The sequence below is a fragment of the Cervus elaphus genome, chromosome 17 (assembly GCF_910594005.1).
Source record: "Cervus elaphus chromosome 17, mCerEla1.1, whole genome shotgun sequence".
In the NCBI taxonomy this organism is placed as follows: Eukaryota; Metazoa; Chordata; class Mammalia; order Artiodactyla; family Cervidae; genus Cervus; species Cervus elaphus.
The window spans coordinates 61,941,718-61,969,181 of record NC_057831.1 but is presented as its reverse complement, the minus strand read 5'-3'; the positions used below and the strand labels follow the sequence as shown (position 1 = coordinate 61,969,181).

Sequence of the window (27,464 nt, the reverse complement as noted above, 5' to 3'; positions counted from 1 at the left end):
GGGACGCGCCGCGGGCTCCTGCGCGCCGGGGTTTACATCCGGGTCCTGCGGCTCCGCGCTCCACGCGCCGGCCGGGGTCGCGCCGGGCTGCTGGGTGCTGGTCGTTCCGGCTGCTCCCGCGTCGGAGGAGCCCGTGGGTTCACAGGTGAGCCCACGCGGAGGGACCAAGAAGGGGAGTCGGGCGGGGACCTGCCTCGCCGCTGCCTCCACCGGTGGGCTGTGTGCGGAGACGGGGACGCCGGGCGGACGGGGTTCCCGGGAGCCCCGAGGCGAGGCCCGTCGTGTTCCGCGGCGTTGTCTCCCTCTAACTTAGCAGGTTGTCCTCTTCGGAGCTGAGCCTCCGCGAGGGGCCCTCCCTGGGGGCCCCCTCCTGACACTTGTTACAATTGCGCGGTAGTCATCCTCATTTGCATTCACTGTGTGCGGAGGGACGGGCCCAGCAGCCAGGCAGGTGAGGTTGGGTTTGCAGCCTTCGCCTTCCCGGGCAGGGACCACAGCCCTCGCTGCTTCTTCAGCCCCTCGTCGGGACCAGACCCCCCCCTTCCCAGAGGGCCTCCTTCCAGGCCGGGCTTCAGAGGTTCTTTGAGGTCAGGTGTAGTGTGTTGTAGCGGGAAGGCGCATAGCAGGGATTCTGGAAGCTTAGATTCCCGATTCTAGCATAGATTCTAAAATAGCTGTTAACCCAAGCTGTCCAGAAGTTCCCACCCCCATTACAGTTCTGAGGTTTGTGTCTGGCAGCTCTTTGTCAAGGGATGCACACCCAAAGTGAATCAGCGCCTAAGAAAGACGAGGACAGGGGCGCTGTGTCATTTTTTGAGTGCTGTAGAGTCAAGATGCTAGGGAATGGTCGAGGACCGCATCCGTTTGGATCTCTGAGGATTGGCGAAAGCTGGGAAAAGAGATTTTAAAATCTGAACACATGTGGCAAAAACATTCAGCTTTTCTCAGGTGATTTATTTGGGACTTTGGGAAGTGAACTCTGGGCAAAAGAGTTTAAGAAAACAATGTACTTGGTCTGAAGGGCTTACTTGAACCTCTGTACCATGAACTCATCGTGTATGATGTTCTTTTCCAAGTTTATCCTGATTGTGAGAATCGCCTGTGATATTTGTGTAAGTGCAGATTCCCTGGATCCCGTTCCAGATCTTTTGCAACACTATGTCCAGGGAAAGGTCCTGGGAATCTTTCTAACAGGGATCCTAAGTGATTCTTCTTATAAGACATTTTTGCAGAGCATGTGTCTTTCAGTCAGATAGACCTCCACCACTTAATAGCTTTATAACTTAAGTAATAAACTTCTGAGTTGCAGTTTTCTATATCTGAAGAATGAGGATGATCAGTTCTTTTAATACACCAGAGACTTTTAAGTGAGCCTAAGCCCTTTGATACGAGGATCTTTATCTTAGTCATTTATATGTCTACAGAGCTTAGTGCTTAGTATTTAATAGGCCCTCCCTCTTCCGTGTGTTGAACTGAGAAAAGAAATAGCATGCACCCAAAACTCTCATGACATTTCCTCCTCCTCACCTTACTGGGTTTTTTTCTCTCTTTTTATCAGTAGTCATTTTGCTGAATATTCTTATTATAAATAATGATATTTCTTGACGGTGAAAACAGCTTGGAAGTGTTTCTGATTCCTTGGTGTAACTTTGAAGTAGTTTCTGCTACTAGATTATTAATGAGTTTAAATAGAGGCCAAGTCCATTTGTTGGACTTACTATGTGAATTATTGTTTGAATTATTGTTTGTAAATGTTGTTTATCTCTTGTTACTGTGCCAGAATTCTAGATCATGTTGATTGTAAGTTTTTGTTATGCCAGATTTCTAAATCATATGTTCCTAAGGACATATTTAGGTTCAGTGTATTCATTATTATGAGACCTCCTATTCCTACTAATGTAAAGAATTTGATATACTACTGTATGTAAAGTTTGTGGGTACAGAATTCAGGACTGCTGAAGCCGTTTGTGAAAGAATTGGTGTAACATCCATTTAAATACAAAGCTAAGAGTTAAAATCTGGAAATTATGGTTGTAAAGCACAGTGTAAATGTTATAAATCTTGACAATATAAAAGTAACACATCTTAAATCAGGGGGTGGGCGAAAGTAGAAGAAAGCAATTTTCACATATTTCATGGTAGCAGGTCAAGCGATGTTGTCCAAAATGGAATCATACAGTTTTAAAGTGACTCCTCTCTCTTAATATTTGTATAATATTTTTTTCTTAACCTTATAATATTCTTTTAGGAACTGAAATTGCTTTTTGTGAAGAATTCTTTTGCCTGGAGATCTGCCGTTTTTTTAGTTCACTTTATTTTTTTTTTTTGTTTCTGTTGAAGGCAGAAAATTAAGTGCTTTCTGTTAAATAGAATGTCTAGTATGATACCATGGTTAGAAATTATTTCTATGCATCCCATTTGTATATGTGCATTATATAGATGTATGGAATGATGTATACCTAATAGTAATGAGCTTTATTTCAGAGTGGCAGGATTTGGGTCTTTGTTTTGTTTTGTTTTTTTAATTCTTTGTACCTTTCTGTATTGATTGAAACTTTTGTTTTGTTTTGTTTTTTTAATTCTTTGTACCTTTCTGTATTGATTGAAACTTTTTAAAGTGCAGGTGTTACTTTTATAAAAACACTATTTACCAGAAGAGAGGCTTGGGTCTTGCCTCACTCACAGGGAGAACTCTGGATTTAGTAAGTAACCACAGGGGCTGAGTGATCATTACTGCCGTTAACCTGCAGTCAGTGAATGAGCGCCGCTGCGTTTGCCGTTAGACTTGTTTTAGGTTGCTTTATATAGTATCCCTGTGGAGACAATGCAGTGTGATGTCTTTACAGTCAATTTGCCTTGATAAAAATTTTGACTTTGTCACTTAAGAACTATGTGAACTCAAATTGTGTCAGTCCCTCTACTGACATTGTCTTTACCTTAGAAGCTTGTCGTAAGGATTAATATTTGTACCTAACTGACCTAGCCCACTGCCCGGCACCTGAAGTCTGTTCAATAGAGAGCAGCTATTAGAGCTTTTTAAAAGTACAGATTGTATTTGTGTACATGCATGTCTTTCTTAAGTAATATCCTTTTTAAAGTCATCAGTGTATTATGCTTCTGTTTGACTATCTGCTGATCACTTAAAGTGCTCTACAATGACATTTTCTCAGGTTTGAACTTCTTGTCCTGGAAGCTGTGCGTCACCATAATGAGGCTTGTAATCCTTGATAACTATGACCTGGCTAGTGAATGGGCAGCCAAATACATCTGTAACCGCATCATTCAGTTCAGACCTGGACAGGACAGATATTTTACACTGGGTTTGCCAACAGGTAATATACCATTTATTCCACACCCGAATTTTTGTTTTCCTTACCTAACGAAAGGAAGGAAATTAATAGCTTACAATGTTGTTTTGCAGCTCAAATAAGAGCAAGTCCTTTATATGCTGTAAACACTATATAACTTTAAGATTCTCATAAATGTGATTTATTTGAACAGTATTTTCTCCTTTTCCTCCTTCCCCCATACATGTCAACGCATAAAAGCTACAATCATAATTTTTTTCACTTGCATAATTTCCATGAAAGGTTCTCTGACTCACCAAGCTGTTTTTTTTGTTGTTGTTTTGTTTTTTGGTCCATGGCAGTAGTTCTTGGTGAGAATGGCAAAGAGGGATTTGCTTTTGATTGTGTTCACTGGAAATGGGCCCCTCAGCACCCACAGCTTTGATGTCTGAGCTGCAGTGATTGAACGAGACCTCTGTATCAGTTTGCCTCGTATGAGCCTAGGCCATGCTCAGACCAGCTGCCTTAATCATTCTGTGTTAATTGTGAAGAAGTAGACAGTAATTTGAGTGTGGGGGCAGAAAGACTTCGGAGTCATATACGCCAGCAATGCTAACCATTTTCTGTGTGTATTTAAATGTACAACCCTTTTGCTCTATTTCGGATGGTATAACTGCTTAGTAATACACCTGCCAAGGGCTGATCCCTGAAAAACTTCTGTTGGCATTTTTCTCTCTTCTCCTTCATTGACCAGTGACAGCGTTAATCACGCCCCATCCTCACCCGTGTGCTTTTGAATGTGAACATACATTTCTGTAATTGTCAGTAACATGCTGTATTATAATCATGCTGCACCACGCCCAGTTCTGGGGCTTCCCAGGAGGCACGGTGGTAAAGAATCTCTGCCTGCCAACGCAGGAGACACAGGAGACTCGGGCTTGATCCCTTGGTGGAGAAGATCCCCTGGAGTAGGAAATGGCAACCCACTCCAGTCCTCTTGCCTGGAAAACGCCATGGACAGAGTGGCCTCGCAGACCACAACCCGTGGGGTCGCAGAGTCGGACACAGCTGTGCGTGCACACCCACACGAGGGCAGTCAAGCACAGCTCTGGGGATCATCTCTTCAGTATTTATTTACTGAAGTGCCGTTGACCAGCGTGACATGTAAGGGCTGCATGCTGTGGGCCTGACCTGCCTCCCGGGTTTAACGCCCACCATTCCCCTACGCCGAGTCACGGAGGCGAGTTAGGCTGCTTGTCGGTGAAAGGACAGGCCTGAACTTGCTGGCTTTCCCTACACTAGTGTTGCTCATGTGCTGTGTAATAAAAACTTTATGAGCTCCAGAAGCAGGCAGAACCTCTTAAGTCTCTAACTTCACTGCCATGTGTATGATATTTCACACATTGCTGAGTTTTTTTGACCCAGTTCTTCACCTTCAAAATGGGAAACATAATGCGAGTTTGCAGACTTGTGAGATTTACAGCAGCTGACATACAATGTATACATATGTTATAACATACACCAGCACAGCATCCAGCACATCGTAGGCATACAGATGGCATCTCGGAACCTTCTCCCCCATCTTTTTTCTATATTTAGTCAAGACTTACCCCATTCTTTGATTGTGGGAATTTTACCTCTTTCTTCAAAGACTCTGTTGAAATGCCATTTTTGATCCTCCTTTCAACAGCCAAGACTGTAGTCTTCCCTTCTTTGATGCGTTATGCTTCTCCAGACCTCTTATAGTTTATAATATTTTTCCTTGTGTTGTGGCCATTTAGTACTTGTCTATCTGTATCTTGTGAGTTCTTCTGTGGTAGAGAGTCCTCATCTGAAACCTAGTAAACACGTACTGAATTAATTATGTTAGTAAATGAGTATTGCAAAGCAAATATATTAAAATGAAGTTTCTTTCACCAGTTCACCCTGTATCATATCTTCCATTGTTTTTTTTCTATTCAGTCACTTTGATTAAAAAGTAGAAAATGAATGTATTTTTGTCATCACTATTGTGACAACTTCTTACATTTTTCTTCATATGCTCTTAAATTATAGAGGGAGTCCTATAACTCTTCTCTTGACCTCAAAAGATAGACCCAGAAAATTTTTTATGTTCCTAGAAAGGAAGAAAGAAAAGTATACTTGTCCATCTTTTATCCTGGTCTCATGTTAGTGGGCTGTAGTTCTTTGATAAGGAATTATAAAGTTTGACAATATAAATTTTAAATTATTAATGACAATTTAAAACAATTTGTGGTTTTAACTTTAAGAACACCTGTTAGTCTTCTGTTCTCTGAACCTGTCTGTGTGATAATATTTAGCCACTTCTATTATCCTATCATCTTAAATGAGAGGCAGTTTTTTTTACTACCCCAGATTTCTTCTGTATTTATTGTTGTTGGTTTTTTTTGGTTGGTTGTTTTGTTTCGCCAGATGCTGTTCAGTTCTGCCATACTTCTCCCTGCTTTTTGAATAGAAACTTTATGTGTCTGTGTTTTATTTCGCTTTGTGATGGTAGGTGGATTAAAAATCAATACTCTGACCAGGATTGTGTGGGCCAAGTTGTTTGTTGTAAGAATGATGTTAAGAATTCAGTCAATTTAGTCTTTGAATTTGTAGTTTAAAAAAATGAAGTAATTTTGAAAAACATCCGCAGGTGCTGAATTCACTTATCTTTATTGTGTCATTTCATGGAGCTCTTGTCAATCAGATCTTAGTTTTGTAAAAACATATGAAAGAATCACATTTATAAAACAATAACATTAAGAGCTCAGATGAAGTATCCAAAGCCAAGATCCCATTTCCTAGAAACCATTTTACTTTATACATTTTAGCTGATGTATGTTGACAGTAACACAAAATGAGCAGGAATTCTAGTTAAAAAAAGACAAGATTCCTCACTCAATCCTTGCCACTTTCTATTTTGAAAGTAGAGGCAATATTTAAACTCCCCTCTGGTTTCCCCTTTGATTTCATTAAATGGTCACCACTTGACCTATTTACATATCGTTTGTGCTACAAATCCCTCCCTAAATAAATAGTTTTTCTCTATCAGTGGGATGTTTATTTTTATTTTAATTCAAATGCCTGCTCTCTAGAAGTTTCTTGTCTTAGAATATACACCATTAATTCCAGATATCTAACAATATAAGAATTTTCCAAGCTGTAATTTAAGCTGACAGATTCTCAGCTTTATTCAGCAAATTCTGATTTCCTAAAATTTTAGGGTATCCTGTAAAGAGACTAATTCAACGTATGTTCATTAATTGAATACGTCTTTAAGTTAATAATCGTTGGCCTAATGAGATGTATAAAATGCCATTAAGTAAGATGAGAATAAAGTTAATATATACTTTTTTAAAAATTAGACTGTTAGAAAACGGAATCTTTATCTGTTTTAGGGAGTACACCTTTAGGATGTTATAAAAAACTTATAGAATATCACAAGAATGGAGACCTTTCTTTTAAATATGTGAAGACCTTTAACATGGATGAATATGTAGGTAAGCTATATTGTTTGAATATATTATTTGGACATGTTATATTATAAATTGAATATACTTTGAGAATATTAACATTATTTAAATTTGTTTTGAGTGAATATATTTCTAGAGTATGATGTCCCACCTTGTAGTGGGTTGGAAGGTTATTTATTTCTATATTTATGTAATGACAGCATGGCACGGTGGAAGGACCACGGGGCTGGGAGCTAGAAGATCTGCGCTCATCTTCCGCCGTGCTACTTGCCAGTCCTGGCTCCATCAACTTGGAGCCAATTCTTTGACGTTTCTCATTCTTTTTTCCTCACAGCAAAGTTAAAACCAGTGTGGGGATAAATTAATTAATATATATGTAAAGTAATTAGTAAATTTTTTTTCAAATATAAGGCTATTTATATTTGTAGCCTTGAAGCTTTTATAATTTATTGATCGTTAACTTGCTTGTGCTTCCTTGATGGCTCAGTGGGTAAAGAATCTGCCTACAGTGCAGGAGACACAGGAGACGCTGATTCGATCCCTGGGTTGGGAAGATCCCCTGGAGAAGGAAATAGCAACCCACTCCAGTACTCTTGCCTGGAGAATCCCATAGAGAAGAAGCCTGGCGGGCTACAGTCCATGGGGTCACAAAAAGTCGGACACGACTGAGCAACCCAGCACAACTTGCTGAACTGGAAACATATGAACTGTGTTGACATTTACATTTTATAGGTGTATATTTTTAATGGTAGCATGATTGCCAAAGAACTGTCGTAGTTAAGTATACCTTACGTGCAAATAGAAATAACAGAAGAGGAAAATGGACAAAGATTTCAGTTGTGTAGCCACTTAATTTGGAGAAGGAAATGGCAAGTCACCCCAGTATTCTTGCCTGGAGAATCCCGTGGACAGAGGAGCCTGATGGGCTGCCGTCCATAGGGTCGCATAGAGTCGAACATGACTGAAGCGACTTGGCATGCATGCATGTATTGGAGAAGGAAATGGCAACCCACTCCAGTGTTCTTGCCTGGAGAATTCCAGGGACGGAGGAGCCTCCTGGGCTGCCGTCTGTGGGGTCACACAGAGTCAGACACGACTGCAGCGACTTCGCAGCAGCAGCCGCTTAATTTATATTGAATTTAAGGCATAAATCAGTCTTACTGGTTAAATTTTATATTTGAGAAGTGGAATATAGTGATTAAATGCACATGAACTAGACTTCTATGTTCCAGCCCCTCCATTAGCTCCTTGACCCTGGGAAAGTGACTTAACTTTTCAGTGTTTCTGTTCATCTATAAAGTGAGATTGATACTGGTATTTCCACAGATGTCATACACATTGATTGAGTTAATACATACATTTACAGTGGTTAAAATAATGCCTGACATAATAAGCATTTATTCCATATAAAAATGCTTTTAAATTGAATATAGCACAGGAAGATTATATATTTTAAATAGCATTTGTGGCTTAATCAGAAAAGTCAACTTTCGATTTAATTCTGAAAATAGTTATGTTTTTATTCATTAACTTTGTGTTTAGGACTTCCCAGAAATCATCCTGAAAGCTACCACTCTTATATGTGGAATAACTTTTTTAAGCATATTGATATAGATCCTAATAATGCTCATATCCTTGATGGGAATGCTACAGATTTGCAAGCAGAATGTGATGCATTTGAAAAGAAAATAAAAGAAGCTGGAGGAATTGATCTTTTTGTTGGAGGTACGTAAAACATTTTTTCAGTAGTCATTTGTTAGAACTTGGATTAGGTGCTTTAAATTAAAAAAAAAAAAACTTACCTTTGTGTAATGTAAAGTACATCTGTGACTGCCTGTAATACAGATTTATTTAGCTATTGATTTCTGTTTTACTTTATATTCATCAAAAAATAATCTTAATGCTGCAGGGGGGAATTGTTTAAATTGTGGCTTGAGAAATAGCTCCTAATTCCTGCTGAAGTCTTCTAATTACCTCTTTAGAACTGACTCTTTACCACATCTTAAAAAAGGAGTGATGTGTTTCTTTTTCTAAATGATACTCTTATTCTTTTACTGTGTCTTTAAAATTCCAACCCAGGTTTCTTATTAGATTACACCATTAAATCTCTAAAAGTTTGCATATGGTACAGGTGGATTTTAATATTTTTGTATTGACCATTAAATTGCTTCATTTCACCAAGAAATGTGTCAAGAATGTCAGATTTTGTTTATCATCAGCCTTTAGCTAGTATGAATTGAGCTTTATAATTGCCTTAAGAAGATCTAAATAAATGTTTAATTAAGTTCCACTTAAAATTTCTGTGTACATTTGCGCCCACACACCCACGTATACATACGTGTGTGTATATTGTGTCTTCCTGACCTACCATTGAAGAGAGGTGAAAGAGTCTCTACCTTTGCAATGACAGTTTGATTTTCCGTCATCACAGTGAAGCATCTGAATTCAGTTTACAGCATCATGTAAACTGAAACCAAAATTGTTTTTTTGCCAGATTCTTTAGTATTCACCTAGACATACTCAAAGCTCTAAATTAACACTGGATATCTAGAGGTAGACATATCTGTTAGATCTTATGATTTATTAGAAGATGCTCAAAATTCTATGAATTAGACCTGTATTGAGGTTAACTTATGGTTAAGGTGGTCGTGTATTTTGGGGGTGTTTGGTTGCCTTTGAGGAAAATTGGATTTTATAGTTAGACAAAAACTAACATCCAGTTTTGGCCACCTACTATCTGTAAGATCTTGGGAGATTTATTGACTTCAGTAAATTAGTTCAGTATTAAAATAGGATTAATATTAACCATTTCAAAATTGATGAGAATTAACCATCTTATAATGTGTAAAATGCCTTGTGAAGTGCTTGGTATATAGTTGGCATTCCATTGAGTGTTACTTTACTCTTTGTCTCTGAGGTATAGTTTGTAATTTTTTCTTAATGTATTGGATGTCCTGCTGTTTTACTGATTTACCTCTAAGGATATCTGGCAAGAATGAAGTTTTTCTCTTTGAGGAAATTGTTATCTACCCAGCAGAACTATTATCAATTACTGCCTTAAATATAGGGAATGGTTTTTATTTGAGCAAGAATTCAAGTTAGACTCTTGCTTTTCAAAATAGGAAATATCTATGTTTTAAATAAAACTTACTAATATTACTTCAGTATTCCTGGAAAATACTTGCATTCTAGTTTTGTCCATATGGATAATTATCATTTGAACCTACCAATACCACAGCAAGGCAGTAGACATTTGAAATGTTTGCGTGCACTACTGATGTATTCTTTAGATTTTATAAACTCTATACCAAAATAAGGTAAAATTACTATAAAATAATATACCTAACTTGTGCATCTTAGTTATGTCAAGAAGCATTTTCACTCATTTACCATTATAAGAGAAGAGAATGGCTACCCACTCCAGTATTCTGGCCTGGAGAATTCCATGGACTGTATAGTCCATGGGGTCACAAAGAGTCGGACATGACTTAGTGACTTTTCACTCATACCGTTATACAGAAAGATACAACAGTTATTAAAATTTCAGTATTAAAAAATGACTACATGGATAACATAAATAGTATCTTTTTACTTTAATTGAGGGCTTATTTTTTCCTGTTAATTTATTGATCTTACATAAGGCTTCTTGTGACAAATCCTTTGGGATCTTATTGTCAGGAAATAGAATTTACTGGGGGGAAAAAACTTGATAAGAACTCTGTAACTCCATTTTTTCCCTTTGCCTACTTTCCAGAAAATATTTTATCTAATGTAATGTTTAGCGTTTAGCCTTGCTTTTCAGATACTTCTAGTGGAACTTTCTTTTTCCCTCATAGCTTTAGCCACTTCTTGTTTCTTTTTAGCTAAATTTTTTGATGCATTTCCTCAAATAACCCACCTTAGTTCTCCCTTTGAAACTAATGGCTCCTAATCGTAATTATTTATGTTTATTAATGACTCTTACTACTAAAAATAACTTAATATTTTGTTTTTTAACCAATTTTTGTCTTAAACTTACTCTAGTTCTCCCCTTGCAAAAGAAAAGAAAAAAGCAAATCTAAGATTTCCTTTCCTTTTCCATTAACACCTTCACTGTAGTCATGGGCCAATCCAGGGTCTGGCAGTTCATATTTATCATCCAAGGGACATATAATATTATGTAGAGAATGAAGGGTTGGCTTGTTACATGTTCTTTGGGCTTCTCCCTGTTTGGAATACCCTATTACTGGATGTGTCTCATGAAAGAATCTCATTTGATTCTTTGCCTTTGTTGATCTAGGTTGTTATCATTGGATTTTCAAGATGAGGCTTGGTATCTGGGTCTTACCACTTACCCTTCTTTTGTTCCAGGGTTTGGTTAATAAAAACACTAAGAACTGAGCCAAATGGGATCAAAATATCAGCCTTATTGAAGGTAAAGTTGAATTAAGAGATGGCAGGTTGGGCTTGAGGCTAGAATGGGGTTGCCTACTTCTCCCCTCTGAATGAGAAATAGTAAAACCAGACAAGAGCTCCAGAGTAACCCACCATTGCTCACTCCTAGGAAATGGAGCCAGAGTTCCCATCCTTCTACAGATAGGAGAAAGGAGGAAATACACTCTCAGAAATTCTTCCTCTGATGAGAGTGTGTTGGGAGAAAGAATAAGGTGTATCATGCAATTTCTGATCCAACAATAAAATATACAAACATGGAAATCTATAAATAGATTCTAAATGCATTATTAACTTTAAAATGATCTTAAGGTAATTTGTGCTTAAAAGGAAAAAATAGAAGATGCTGGGAAGATTTTAACCCTCTACTTTGGTTACATGATTAGATTCTTTGATTTGCAAGTAACTGTAATCTACTAATGGTACCAAAAGTGAATTTATTGGAATGATTCTGGAGTAATTCACATAATTGATATTAGAGTTGAAAAAACACGTCTTTAGAAGAACAAGAACCACGAGCCTCAGGTCCCCGAAGCAGGGACTCACCTGAGCCTCTCCTGCAGTGTTATCAGATGCCTCAGCTCTAGATGACTTCTTTCCTTTTGTATCCCTTGGTCAAATTTCAGATTTCTAGAGAGAAATTCTGATTGTTTCAGCTTAGCACAAGTACTTATCTCTAGACCACAACAGTTGTGCCTAAAAGAGATGAGATATAGGGTGTTATAATTGATCTAGGCCCTGTTGTGAGGGGATCAGAGCAGGGAAGGAGGAGGGAAAAACTATACTGAACGTACCAAAGAATACCAGCCTCCTTTCATTTATTCATCTGTTACTTACTGAGGGCCTCCTATGTGTCATGTGTTCTAAATATCAGGATATAGTAGTGAAAAAAGTCTTTGCTTTCATGAAGTTTACCTTCTAGCCCACAGAACTACAGACACAGGGAAGACACACCACTGGGACTCAGGTTTTAGGGGTGTTTCATAAGGGTGTTGGTATCTTAGTATAGACTTACAGACTGAATAAGGATTAAGCATGGTTTTTAGAGTTGATGCTTATTTTAAAGAAAATTTGATAAAGCTTTGTAAAAAAAAAATTCTGAACATTTAAAAAATACAATTTTATATCCGGAAGTTCAATTTTTGATAATTACTCATGGTCAGTAAGGGAATGTATTGACCCCTCTCCATCATGAGCCTTTGTGGTTAATTTGCTCTGCACTTCTGTATGACTCAAGTCACCAGTGAGACCACTAGAATTGATCTTTGAGGACTTCCTGTTTTTTTCTGGAACTCTTGTTTTCCTGTTTCTATCCTTTCCTCTATAGAGAAAAATAAATAAAAGTGTCTGGGCAGATATATACTGAAGAGGAAAGGCAGAACAGTTTTACAAATCTAGAGAGAGATACACATCTATGGTTTAAAATTCTCAAGTACATACATACGTAATAGTGGAAACAGAGCATGCATATTAACCACATAGAGGTCTGGGCTTTATGTACTAGATTAAAAGTTAATCCTATATTATTAAAGATTTCCTTAGACTAAGGGCTTCACAGCTGGTCCTAGTGGTAAAGCACCTTCCTGCCAATGCAGGAGACATAAGAGACCGGGTTCGATCCCTGGGTCGGGAAGATCCCCTGGAGGAGGAAATGGCAACCCACTCCAGTATTCTTGCCTGGAGAATCCCACGGACAGAGGAGCCTGGCGGGCTACAGTCTGTGGGTTTGCAAACAGTCGCTCACGACTGAAGCAACTTAGCACATACTGTGCTTTGGTAGTTTGTATCTTGGGCTTCCCTGGTAGTTCAGTAGTAAAAAACTTGCCTGCCAATGCAGGAGGTGTAGGTTCCATCCCTGGACTGGGAAGATCCCCTGGGGAAGGAATTGGCAACCCTCTCCAGTATTCGTGCCTGGGAAATCCCACAGACAGAAGATCCTGGCTTGTTGCAGTCCATGGGGTTGCAAAGGGCTGGACATGACTTAGCGACTAAATAAGTTGATACCTGCTTCCTAAGGTTTTCATTTCTTTCTTCCTTCAAAACCAGGTTATTCTTTGTCATATTTTACCTTGTTGTAGCCTGGGGGAAAGTTTTTAGAATTATGTATTAAAAATCAATAAGATATACCTATATATCATTAAATATGCAGAATATAAGTGTGACAGATATTTTGACCCAGAGAACTTGTGGGTTTATTCTTTTTTATTGAAGTTGCCAGAAATCTGACTAGCAACTTAGGGTCCATGTATGTAAAACTTGATTTAGTAATAACCTCACAGAAAGATTCTTGATTTTATAAAATGATTTACCTCCAATTTCCTTCAAATAAGAAATGTCATATTCTTACCTATATTTTAGAGACAGTCCTATTAGAGCTGGTAGTAGATCTCCTTAAAGTAGTGTTTTCAAATTGTGGTTGTCACACATTATTAACTTATGAAATCAGCATGGTCAGTCACATTCAGCATTTCCCTTTTGTAAATGAAATGGAATGTAATCAAAAGTAGCTGGAATGACTCCTAGTAAGGGTAAGTATTATTTCATGTGGTTCTGATTTTAATTGCATTTATATGTGTATTAGATTGCAATGTCAAATGTATTTCTTGCTATAGGTTACAGTCAAAAAAAGTTTGAAGAAAACTATTGCCTTAGATAATAACTTATCCAATGTAGACATTTTTATAAGTGAGGAAACTATCCTACAGAGAGGTCCTGTAGTTAACTGCCCCATCTAGACTAAGAACCAAGCAAGTTAAAGTGTGACTGTAAAGACTACTAGGTTAGGAATCAGAGGATTTAGACTGAGTTTTGTCTTAGTTATCTACTAAATTATTACCTTGAACAAGTCATATATTATCCTTGGGCATCAAAGTTTCCTTTGATTTTAAATAAATATGCCTAATCTGACTGTATTACAAGATTGTTAAATATGTCTGATGTTGAGATGATGCATGTGAAAATGCTTTATAAAAGTCTTATTCTAATATAAAGTGATACTTAATTTTGCTGCTGTTAGAATCATGCTAGCTCAATGCTAAGCATATGGAAAACATTGAAATACTTGTTGAATCAAATATAGGAACAAATATCTTACTGCAGCATTAGAAATTCAGCTATCAGATAAAACAAGGTAAGTGTGTTTATGACTGTTTCTTTGGTCTTAAAATCATGTTTAACTTTGAGAAAACATATTTACTTTATGTAAGAAACCTTATTTACTTATGTGTATATGTTGTATGTATGTATTTCTTTTGAAAGGAATTGGTCCAGATGGTCATATTGCTTTCAATGAGCCAGGATCCAGTTTAGTATCAAGGACAAGATTAAAGACGCTAGCAATGGACACCATTTTGGCAAATGCTAAATATTTTGACGGAGATTTATCAAAAGTGCCAACTATGGCTCTAACAGTTGGTGTGGGGACAGTGATGGATGCTAGAGAAGTAAGAATTAAATGTTCTTTGATGTTTTTCCTTTGATGTCTGTAGATTTTGGAGAAATTATGGTGTCAAATAGTGATGTTTTGATTTAATCATATTTGCAATATAAATTGTTGTCTAGCTTTCAGCAATTTCTGTCAGGCTCATTGCCATGTTTAGAATTCAAGTAAATTAAGTCTTTGGAGCTGGAAATTAAAAATTAGGCACCACCTCTTTTCAGGTACTGCTTCACTTGCCTCTTCTGTTTCACAGTTTGCGGTCCTAACATCACACTTATATATAGTTTTGGGAAAGGACTTGTTAGAGCAAAGCTGCAGTTCTGATTAACATTAAACTGCTTTTGGAGGCTGAAGGTAGCTTAGTGTCATGTGCTTCTTGACTGTTGGTTTCCAGTAGGTAAAGAACCCCTCCAAGACCTGATCTGTTCTAAGTTTGGTATGTTTAAGACGGTAAGAGTTCTGAACAGTAGACTCTTAGATTTTTTAGTTTTTAATTCATCTTTTATTTCCTGCCTTGAGAATAACAGACCAAATTATAATCAGCTCATGATTATAAGTAGTTAAATTACATGGAAACCCCAAAACTCCATCCCTTTCTGGCAACAGGACTGGATAGGTTCAGGGGAAAGAGTATAGACAATGTATGGTGAATAAGTAACTGATCTTGATATAAATATATCTAGGCTTGAATACATAAACAGAACTGTCATTCAGAATGTAGGAGTTTTTCATGTGAAAATCATAATTGGTTTATGAAAAAGACCTTTTTCATGGTAAATAAATTGAAAATAATTCAGAGCAATCTTAGTTCTAAAATACAAAACCCAAAGTTATGGAAAAAGATTCTTATATTTAGCAAGATTTAAGTTATAATTGCAATTCTTACACTAATTCTTAGAGTTATTTCAGACATTTGATTTTTTCTTTTGTTCAGGTTTTGCAACAAAATTACATGATGCCATTCACTTCATAGTATTTATTCCCAGCATGATTATAGAGAAAATTGCAGCAGAACCACTAGGGCTTCATCATTTTCCTGAGGGCTTTAATGCTTTGTCATAGATCATTCTTTGTTTTTATACTGAAGTATAGTTGACCTACAATATTGTACTAGTTTCCAGTGTGCAGCAAAGTGATTCATATTTTCAGATCATTTCCATATAGAGTAAGTCCTTGTTACCCACCTGTTTTACATAGTTTGTATCTTTTAATTTCATATTTCTAATTTATCCCCCTTTCCCTTTGGTAGCCATAAATTTGTTTTCTGTGTCTGTGAATCTGTTTCTGTTTTATATAGATTCACTTGTATTATTTTTTAGGTGCCACATATGAGTGATATCATATATCTGTCTTTCTCTGTATGACTTACTTAGTATGATATTCTCTAGGTTCATCCATGTTACTGCAAATGGCACCATTTCATCTTTTTTTTTTGTAGCTGAGTAATATTTGTGTGTGTGTGTGTGTGTGTGTGTGTGTACACTCAAGCCACATCTTAAACCAGCCCTTTGCTGAAGCACACCTGGGTTGTTCCTCTTGTCTTGGCTATTGTAAATAATGCTGCTGGATTTTTCATAACATTCTTTTGAAAGAAGTATCACATGATTATACTTAATGATTTGCTTATCTTCAATTTTAATGGGCTTAATGTGTACAGATTTTCATCTGCTAGTAGTTTTAACTCTGATGTGAGTTATTCTTCAGTGTCATTTCCAATAACTGCAAGGTCACATAAAATGTGGGTCCATGTGTGGGGCAGATGCCTCTGTTGAGTGGAAAGTAGATCTGACTGGGAGATGAAGTCTTCACATTTGGGCAGCTCAGATAATGAGGACCTTCCGTACACGTGTTAGAAGTGACACCTGTCAGTTATTACAGATTTCTTAGGAAGTAGGAATTATCTACTAGATCGTAAACCACACAGGTCACTGCCTGGAGTTTTCACTCCTTTCTCGCCTTGAGGTCTTACACTGGTGTTAATTGGGAAATGTTAGACTTTTTCTAGTCCTTGCTTAGCTAAAATAGCACCATTCACTTTTCAGCTTTCAGAGCTCCCTCTTCTGACCATAATCCTGATAATCAAAATTACTGTCTTTTATTCTGTTTTACTGTGCTGTTCTTTTTCTTTATAGCACTTTTTGCAGTTTATAATTGTTTTTTGTGTTTAGTTGTTTAATATCTTTTCCTCACTAATTTATAATCGCCAAGCGTTATTGGGTTATGTATATCTAACACAGTACACTGCCTGTCACATACATATTCAGTTACTGTTAGAAACAGTTTAAATGAGTTATTTTTGCCTATAATTCATCTTAGATAGGTTGGTTCTATCCACAGCTTGGCTATCTCCGTAAACTATCAGATCTGATTTTTACTAACTTTTGGCTGTTTGACAAAAGCCGAATTTACCCTCAAAGCATTAAAATTTGTTTTTACTGAGATATATTTAAAGATAATGCTTATATGTTTAAGGTAATTTCAAAAGAAAAACACAAAATTGTTTTTAACTGTTGTAGCATCTTTAAAATTGTTATATATAATAATTTAAGTATTTATTTTTGTGATGACCATTAAAACTTAAAAATCCACTTTTGATTTTGTTGACTTACTGAATATGAGACGTCACCAATGATTTCTTAACTGTTAAAACCATCATCCTTTTACAGGTCTTATCCTACTGGGCCTCTTTTTCATCATCCATTCCTGTTTCTTCTGTCATAAAATTGCTGTTATTCTTCTTTCTGACCCTTCTTTCCCAGTCAGTTCTCCATCTGCCTTGGGCCCTCACCCTAGCACTGTGTGTTCATTCTGCACGCTTTTGGGCAGTCTTCTCAGTGACCGCTTTGTGTGCATGTTTTTGTTTGTTTAATTAACACGTCAGTAGCAGTCTCACTTTATAATACTGTTCTCAGGAGATTTAGTACTATTCTAAAAGGATCAACTGTGCTCAATACAGTGATAACTACCAGTCTTTAGCCAGTTCTTTTTCTGAAGCTGCAGAATTCATATTTTCTTTTTTTTTATATGAAACTTTTAGTATTTTATTCATTTTCGTAGTTTTACAGTATTAGTAAAAATAATGGCCATTATAAATAAGTATAAAATGGAAGTTGATGAAAAAATAACCCCAAGTCTTCCTTGACTCCCACCCTCCCACCAAAAAACTAGCTAGTATATGGCAAATATCCTTTTCACACATTATCTTTAGGCATATATTCACTTTGTAGTGGTGGATGGTCTAGTCGCTAAGTCGTGTCTGACGCTTGTGATCCCACGGACTGTAACCTGCCAGGCTCCTCTGTCCATGGGTTTTTCCAGGCAAGATTAGTGGAGTGGGTTGCCATTTCCTTCTCCACAGAATTCATACTTTCAAGTGACTCCTTAAATTGTTCAAAATTCACCTTTCTGCCAAAACTGCCTCTGCCTCCCTTGGTGAACAGCAGCCTCTCCATGAACATTCTCTGAGCCTGGAGCTCTCAGCTCCTTCACACCTTTCAGTCCCCACATTTCACCATTTACCTTAGAGGAAATTAAGGGGCCAGCTCTCATCAGAACTGCCTTACTTCTGGTCTGTATCAGTTTTTATTCTTGAGGATTATTGCAAACCCATCCTAAACTTCATGCCTATCTCCTTTCTTTACCTATCCCGTTCTCTATTTACAGCCCAATTTTTTAAAAAAACATAATTTAGTTATTACTTGTGTAATGAGTCTCTGATTCCCTGCTACTTCACCACAAGATGGTATCAAGCCCCTTTGTTTGGCATGAAAAGGCTCATATATCAAATTTCAGTCAGTTTTTAGCCACTTCCATTCGTTACCCTGTGGTCCAGCCTTACCAAATTTCTAGCTTTTTATTGACCACCCTATAATTGTCTGAAATGCCCCCTTTTCTGCTTATCCTTAAAGACTTGGTTTCAGACAGGAGCTACTCTTAAATCTTGTTCACATTTATTCTCTTATTCCTTGAAAATAGTGGAACAGATAGAGTAGAAATGATCACATTAGCAACATCAAATTAATTATGAGAACAGTGCTTTTCAATTCCTGATTGTCCAGATATGCCTTCATAATTTTCAATTAAAGGTTATATGTCTTACTGTAGTTGTTAAGGATGTGGTTGCTGGAATCAGACCTCTTGTTTTATATAGTAGCCTTACCAAGACCTTCAGCAAGGTCCCAAATATCTGTGCCTCAGTTTATCTATAAAATAGGAAAATAAGGAGTTAAAGAGATGATTCATAGAAAGTGCTAAGTTCAGTGTTTAACTTTGAACCACCAAATCATCTTAAAACTCCTGAAATAAATTATGTCCATTTCAATAAATATCTATCATGCAGTTATCACTACATATTCCCATTTAATGTAGTGTGTGTTAAGTTGCTTTAAAGAGACTTTTCAAATGATAGTATAAGGATTTATGCCAGATTGCATAATAATCACTTAAGGGACCCTGATTCTTGGGTTCTAATTCCAAAGATTCTGAATAGAAGACAGAGCAAAGAACTTGAATATTTTATTACTGTTGTTTTTTTTTTTTAATTCCTGTGTCTTTCATTTCCAGTAAGGAAAACTAATTAATAAAGCCACTAATCAAGTGTTGTGCTTACCTTATTATGTCAAGCATTGTTAATGTTTAAAAGAATGCTTTTAATTATAGGTGCTTTTAATTAAAAAATGCCTTTAATTATAGGCATATTAATTCTTCACTGAACTGAGATTTCTGTACTTAAGAACAAGAAGTATCAATAAAAAACAGTAGAAATTCATACACATTTTAAATGCATTTTTGGGCTTTGATATTTTTTAAGATATAGCTCCAAAATGAAAATTAGCGAATCTTGATAAAAGAAATACAATAATATCTGGTTTATTAATCTTTAATCTCCTCCACGTTTTAGAGGGTCTGGTGATAAAGTACAAAATACAGAATCTTTACGTTGTTGTAGATATTTTAGAATTACAACCACCGTAACATTCATTTTTTAGTTAACGATTGTAATGAGAAAAAGTGTTTAACGATTTATTTCATAAACTTTTAACTTGTAAAATAGGATTGAGTTACTGCTAATAATGGTAAATTATTCTTTCAGACATCTATACACTTACTCATTTTTGCACATGTTCTTTGAATTATCTCATAGGCTATTAGGGATTTGGGACCAAGAGCTTGGATTTTCTGTACCTAAGGATAGGTCTCAATTATGTAACACATACGAGTCTTAAGAGAAAAAAAGGATAGTTCCTTTATTTAAGTAGATTCTGAATCCTTCTTTAAACCTAGTTTTGTTCCAAAATAGCTTTATATAGCACCTATTCAGTGGACAGTCTTCAGACTCTATAGATCACTTTTAAAATAGCTACTGTTTCAGAGTCCTTTGCTTTTCCAAAGTAATATCTACTACTTGCCCAGAGCACTTTGGTAAATCTTTCCTGGTTATGTGATTTATGTGGCTCTGCTTTTACAGAGCAGCCTTTCTGTTTCTTTTCCTTTATGCACCACTGTGGTAAGTGTTCAATACCAGAGGCACTGTGGTGCATTTAGTAACGCTCCATTACAAGATGCTGTTTACTTTGTCTCCTTTGTGCTTGCCTGTTACCTTAAAGAGCAGGAATAAATATCTTGGACTATCAAGAAATATGGAGCTATTTCTTTTTATTTCAAGCCTCAGAAAAATATTGGTGCTCAGTTCTTTGTTTTAAAAAACAGCTTCTTAGTCATTTGAACGTGCTTTAAGAATTGTTCATGATTTTTCAGGTGATGATCCTCATTACAGGCGCACACAAGGCATTTGCTCTCTACAAAGCAATAGAAGAAGGAGTCAATCACATGTGGACTGTCTCAGCTTTCCAGCAGCATCCCCGAACTATTTTTGTATGTGATGAAGATGCTACTTTAGAATTAAGAGTTAAAACTGTGAAATACTTTAAAGGTGAGCATTGAAGTTTCAAAAGTAGATTGAGTGAATGTTCCATTGTAGATAACAATTAAAACTTAATGTAATTAGTGATATATATATAGGTCAGTAATTCATAAAGTATGTAGTAAGTGTACTGGTGATATTATATGAATAAAAATCCTTTTTAATCTTTTTACTCTAATAACTAGGTGTTTAATATATATTAGAAAAAATATATACTGAACCAACCAAACTTGTATTTCATGGATATCATTGCTTTGACAAGGTTAAAGAGGTTACTGTACTTTATTAGCTCTAAGACACTGCCTTTTTCACATTTATCTAATTTGAAATTGGGCTGTTTAAAGTTGATTTCATATAGTTTATCTGGTAGCAGGTTTTCCTTAGAGGTACATAAAATAATAGCATGTCTTATACTTTTTCAGCATCTCATATTCATGAAATATAGTAATAACTTGAAAATTCAATTTAAAGGAAATCAGTAACTCATGGTTCATGGGAGAGTGTGAATGTCAAAAAATCTTGACTGTAATACAAATGAAGTTTGGCAAGCAGGGAAAATAGTCTCATTTTTAACATGAAATTTTGATCATATATATAGAGCTTAGTATCAGCACTTACCTGTTGTGAGAATTTTCTTGTTCTACTAAATATTCTTCAAAACTATTAATGGCTATATGATAGATGTCATAGTTTACTTAAATGTTTCCCTATTGTTAAACACTTAGATTACTTTCAGTCATTTATATTTTTATCAGTTAAATTACCAGCTTTTTACCAAGTCACAAATATACCAAACTAAACTGAAAATTGTAATTAGTAATTTGACAGATAAAAACAAAGAATAGCTCAGTTATGGGTTATGAATAAGATAGAGCTCTTGATAGCATCTTACCCATATATTTCCATGTAGTCCAGGTTTCATCACAATTACTAGATTCCTTAACAAAGTTAACAGAAGCAGTCTTCAGTATCCACATACTTTAATGCCAGTTCAGAGGAGATTCATTTAACATTGCCATTTTCTAACATGAGTAATTTCCAAATAAACTCCCTATACTTGTCTGATTTTGTCAGTCTGATTTTTATCAGAAAATAGTAATAGCCAATACTTATATTACCAGGCACTATTTTAAACATAATATACTTACTGATTTACTTAATTCTCAAAATTCTATCACATGGCTACTCTTATAATCCCATTTATAGGTGAATTAACAGGCTTAGTAGGGATGTTAAGTCACTTACAAATTATGAAGCTGAATATATTTCTGAAGAGATTCAGGACATCAGCCTCTGTCAGGATGCCTCCTTCAGTATGGAGAAAAATAGATTTGAGATATTGTTCTGGGCTACGTATATAGACCTCATTTTATAGTAAAGGATTTTGATACAAGGTAGAATGTTTGACTTCATAAATTTATACATGTTATAAATATAATTTTGTATACTTGTCATGTCCTCATTATTATATTGCTAGATAAACTGGAGGAAATGAATCCCCTAGTTATCTGTAACTCTTCAAATACCATTCATACCACTATTCTTTCTTCTACCATCCCTTTAAAAGTGTCAACAGGAATTGTAAAGGGTTCTAATTATTAGCTCCTAAAGAAATCTTAAGTTAACTACATCTAAAACAATAAAAATCATTAGCAAATGGAAGTTAATTTCAGTATGTATCTTTTGAAAGATATAAGTAGATCACAGGAAAACATTTTAATTATTTTATTCCAGTTTTTTTTTAAATACAACCTATGTGTTATATCCCTGAAGTAGTATATTTTCAAGACACTATCATCATGGTGAACATTTTGCTTTGTTTTATCCGTCTTAGACCCTACTCCATAGCTTGATAGACCTTGAATGGGTTCAGATTGAACCAGACCATAAAATCTATATTTAGCTTTTCTTCTTCAGGCAACATGTCAGAAGTCTATGCATTTTTATCATTCTTATTAGAATTTACTTATTTCTATTTACGATTTAAGTGGCAGTTATTTATGTTTATCACATTCTTGTGTAGGAAGTTGCTTTATCTTATGTACAAGTCATAGCTAGTGTTTAGTTTAAAAAAAAAAAAAACTTTATGAATGAGTTGGATTTGTAACGTTTATCCTAATGTTTTAAATTGTGCATTTTTAAGCTCTGATGTATTCTTACCATGGTCAAAGCTTTAAGCAAATGGTAGATGAATTATACCAAGAAGAATGATCCTCTGAGAGCTCATACTCTAGAAGACCTGTACCTTCTAAACTCCACGGCCGTGATTGCCATGGTCTCTGCCATCTCCTCTCAGGCCTCTCCGGTCTCCACCTTGCTGCTGTTTACATACTGTTTGTAAACTTCTCAGTTAAATCTTGTTTTAAATAAGATTGGTTCTATTTAGAGATAATTATCTGGTCAATTTTTTTCATAAGCAGATAACTTTTGCAATATAAAAAATTACCCTTCAATGTTCATTTTTGTGAAATGTAAATTATATTTTCCAGTTAATGTCATCAGCCAGGAAACATGAGTTACAGTGCCTTCAAATATATTGTCTCCTGTGGTATTACTCAAAGGAAGTATAGGTTTCCTTGCCTGAAAGTAGTTGGCATTCTTCATAAAAACTGGCTCATTATGTGATTTGAGAAAATATCAATAAAATGTAGTTCCATAAAGGTAGGGACTTTAGTTTTGGTTCACTGCATTAGTTCAGCATCTCAAAGGATACCTAGTACACTGGAGACACCTGGTAGATTCTAGGAAGTTGGGCAGGTAGATGGATAAACACGTGACGCTGATACCATTTCAGTTTAAGAACTAAATTATGTGAATCACTGTGAAATCCAAGGTACATTAAGGAGATTTTTATATTTATATAGTCCTGGAAGACAACTTTAATTGAGCTGATGGGACTGAGAGCTCTTGAAGATGCCTAGCATTTAGTTTTCAAGAAAATGGCATAATCAATGGCACAGGTGCAAGGATGAACTAACACAGTAGCAGGAAAAAGTTCCTCTTAGCAGAATAGAAAACAAAGTATATTGTTTTAAAAGTGCAAGCTAAAATGGGACTTGCTTATACTTTAAAAATTTAGTGAAAAGGCAAATGAGGGCTGACATGTCAGTGGCCTTTCAAAAGAATATTGGAGGAGAGGAGTTATCAGCCCTGAGAAAAATATTATGTATTAACATTTTTGGAGCAAATAACATATGCCAATAAATAAATAATTTAAAATCTAGCTTCAGAGATAGTTTGCATGAAACAGTGGAAAGAATGAAGTACTTGTTGGTTTGTCCACATTCTCATGGATTTTATCATAGGCTTTTTATCTTCAAAGCACTGGTAAGCGTGGAAGGGAAGGTCACTGTAGAAACATTCAAGTATTAGAGATTACATCATCTGAGACATAGAAGCCAAACGTCACTGCAGGACTTTTATGCGCTATGCTAAGTACCTTGCTTTCCATTTTGAACTTTTGAGCAGAGTTTACTTCATTTTATATATAAGGCCAGATAGCTAAATAGCTGTCATATTCCTGAGTGGAGGCAGAACCAGTCAAGGACCTGTATGCTTAGTTTAGTTCTTGTTATACAGAATTCTTTCATTTCTTGGGTTAATTCTGCTCCTTGCTTTGCTGTCTTCAAACTCTTCCCATTACTCACTTTAACCTTCTGACCCTTCTCTCTCCAGCTGCGTGGAATACTTTAACTTCCGTCCCTCCAGTCTTACCTGCAAGATTCTAAATTTATCCTTAATGATTAAGCATCCGTCCATGTCTAGCCATTCTGCCACTGCTCGATACTTTTCAGCCTTAAGGACCTTGAGTTACAGAATCTTGGTCTCCACACTCTCCCTTTCTCCTTTTTAACAATGTATGTTCTAAATTCATTTTGTTTATAAAAAAAAAAGCTTCCCAGAAGCCATCTCACTGAACCTTCATAGATTTTTTTAAAGTAAATGTTTACTGAGCTCCCACCGTGTATCATGATCTTTATAAACCCAGAATTTAGAGCAGAAAATTTAAGGTCCTGAACCTCAATTTATTTTCTGAGAGTGCAAATTGTTCTAAAGAAAGTGAAATAGTAGTTCATTATAAGGTGACATTTAGGCTGAGACCCAGTAGGCCTAAAGGAGAAAACCATGCTCTGCTCAGGGAGAAGAGCATCCCCAGCTAAATGAGACAGCAAACAGAAAGACCCCGCTGTGACCAAGCTTCGCCTTTCTGAGGTAACAGCAACCAAGCCAGGGTTGAGTGTAACACAGAAGGGGGAAAGTGGAAGGACATGGGATCAGAGGATAAACAAAGACAACAGATTAAAATCTAAGTTATTTTCTAAGTGACCATAGCAATAGGAGAATTTTAAGTAGGGGAATGGTATCATCTAGTTTCTTTTCTTTTTTTTTTAATTAAACAAGGAAAAATTATGCAAATAGGGTGTTGAGCTGGTCATAAGATTAGAGAGGAAAGTGGCTTCAACCAGCTGTAGAGATGAAGAAATGTAGCTAATTTGCGATGTATTTTGAAAGGAATGTCAACCAGTCTTGCTCCTGAGTTTAAAGGAAAAACATCACCAGTGAATTTCAGTTGTCTGGTGTTAGCAGCTCAGCAAATGATAGATAATACCATCATTATAGATAGATAATACCAATATTAGTAGATACTAATATTTTAAAGAAATGGTACAGAAGGGGAAAATGGATCTGGACTTTGTCAACAAGTCTGAGGTGCTCATGAGACACTGAAGTAAGCTGTTGAGTAATTAACATTCTTTCAACTGCACTAGTGAATATTTCTCTCAGGACTGTTCCACTCCTGGCTTTTCTCCTACTACATGTAGTAGGACTTTAGTGTTCTTTACATGTCTCTTTACTTACCTCTTAAAAATGGGTCTTCACAGTTTGAATTTTAGAGTGATTCTGCAGTCTTTTGATAAAGAACACTTTCTTACTAGCAAGTACCCTGTGTCCTCAGTCCTGTAATTCCATTTCTTAACAAAACCACATTAGTCCCTTTCCCCAGTCTCCATGTTCTTAACAGCATGGTAAAATTTAACTGATTTCTCTGACCTCCAAATAAATCTTTAGTTGATTAATTGGGGCCATTTATTTCCCCAAAGACATGAGTAACTGGAAGATTTCCCCAAGAAGCTTTAATAATTAAGGAGAGTTTACAAGCATGCCAATTATAAGATGAAATCTAAATTTACTTGGAAATTAATATTTAATGTAGGTTATCTTCTACATTGTTTTAGTAAACTTATCTGAGTGACTCGTCATCAACCCCTTTTGTAAACACGCATGTCAAAATAGTGAAAAATAATTTGCCAGTTGAGTGGATAGGGTAATACATTGGAGAACTAACGTACAACAGTTCTGAGCTCCTCAGCAGAGTTTGACTAGTTTGACTCTGAGCTCCTCAGAGAGTTAAACTCAATAGACTTTAGATGTAATTAATATTCAAATGTTATTTTGTCATACTGAAATTCTAAAGACAAAACTGCTCTTACTTTTGCTTACTTAAAGAACCTGTACCCCATTCTAGATCTACGATTTCATAACCATAAATTGATACTTGCTAGGTAGTTTAAACATTCCGAAACATTTCTGTTTGCATCTTTCCAATAAATACAACCATTATGTACTGGGGGCTTCCCTGGCGTCTCAGACGGTAAAGAATCTGCCTACAATGCAGGAGACCCAGGTTCGATGCCTGGGTCAGGAAGATCCTCTGGAGAAGGGAAAACTAAACAGTCTGAAACATTTCTGTTTGCATCTTTCCAATAAATACAACTATTTTGTATTAGGTGGGAGCTAATATATGTTGTATTTTATTAAATCTTTCTTTTTCTAAAGTAAATGAGGTACAGTTCAAATTAGAAATAAAACTAGAAATGTGCTTTTTTTCTTTAAGGTTTAATGCATGTGCACAATAAACTTGTGGATCCACTGTACAGTATGAAAGAAGGAAATTGAAGGAGATTGGATCAAAATTCTGCTTGAATGAACAGAACACTTTTATACATATATGAATTTTCAGCTATGCAATATGAATTAAAACTTGGGGGATTTTTGAATATTGTCATTTTTGAAGTCTAATATCTATGTTAAACATTCCATATTTACAATGTGTCCATTTTATACTAAGGTTTAGGAGAAATAATTGGCTTTCATGGTTGATCAGCTACTTGTTACAGAAGCCACACTGTCAATGTACCACCACAGAAATGTCTGCCTATTTACAAATTTTAAATCGTTTTAAAGGTGACTTCTGTACATCAAGTATTCATATGACTCCAGTGGCATTATTAGACTTTAATTTTTTAATAACGGGACGACACTCCAAGCCTTTCAGGTATCATACAACTATCACTGCAAGCCTTTACTTCCAAATGCTATCTTTATTTTCTCTGCATTACACACAAGCTTTCTGCACGTGGTTGCCTTGGTCATCTTTCTACAGTAGCATCTGGACATCAGAAGTCCTGTTAAATATTGTTGGTACAGAAAATTTGAAGAGATGGCAGTGCCTAAAACTACAGTTATGTCCTTTTGGAAAGTATGTATTAAGTGCATGTTTTTTGTGCACCGTCGTCTAGCACTTTTTTTTCTTTTTTTTACAAATGTGACCTTAGTTTTATTTAATGACTTGGGTTCAGGCACTTAATATAAGTATTTTGGCAATTATGAGCTTTATACCTAGAAACACACTGAAGAAAAATTTTTTTAAGAAAAATTATTATTAAACCTCTTAAACGATTAGCTTTATTCCTTATATATATATATACTGTATAAAAGGATATGATAAAATATAAAAGGAATTACTGTAAACTATTTTAGATTGCATAACCATTTGCATCATTAAATTGCAAATAAAAGTATATTGTTTTCTATCTTTAACTCAAATAAAGCTTGTAATAAACAAA

General features: G+C 35.9%; 1 protein-coding gene across 2 annotated transcripts; it reads left to right on the top strand.

The window, feature by feature from the left end:
• On the top strand, positions 1-27,464 carry GNPDA2 (glucosamine-6-phosphate deaminase 2). 2 transcript variants are annotated; one of them, XM_043870933.1, is made up of 8 exons: positions 43-145; positions 2,624-2,702; positions 3,171-3,332; positions 6,689-6,790; positions 8,306-8,488; positions 14,453-14,637; positions 20,391-20,565; positions 26,453-27,464. In XM_043870933.1, the coding sequence occupies exons 3-8, from the start codon at positions 3,209-3,211 to the stop codon at positions 26,512-26,514; spliced, it is 831 nt and encodes a 276-aa protein (XP_043726868.1). In that variant the 5' UTR covers positions 43-145; positions 2,624-2,702; positions 3,171-3,208; the 3' UTR covers positions 26,515-27,464. The 2 variants fall into 2 exon arrangements, with proteins under 2 accessions (XP_043726867.1, XP_043726868.1); XM_043870932.1 differs by lacking the exon at positions 2,624-2,702 and having other exon boundaries at positions 1-145.

Coding starts and splice junctions, on each gene's coding strand:
- GNPDA2 (XM_043870932.1), top strand. CDS start 3,209: ATGAGGCTTGTAATCCTTGATAACTATGACCTGGCTAGTGAATGGGCA. Junction 3,333..6,688: donor TACACTGGGTTTGCCAACAG/GTAATATACCAT, acceptor TATCTGTTTTAG/GGAGTACACCTTTAGGATGT. Junction 20,566..26,452: donor AACTGTGAAATACTTTAAAG/GTGAGCATTGAA, acceptor TTTTTCTTTAAG/GTTTAATGCATGTGCACAAT.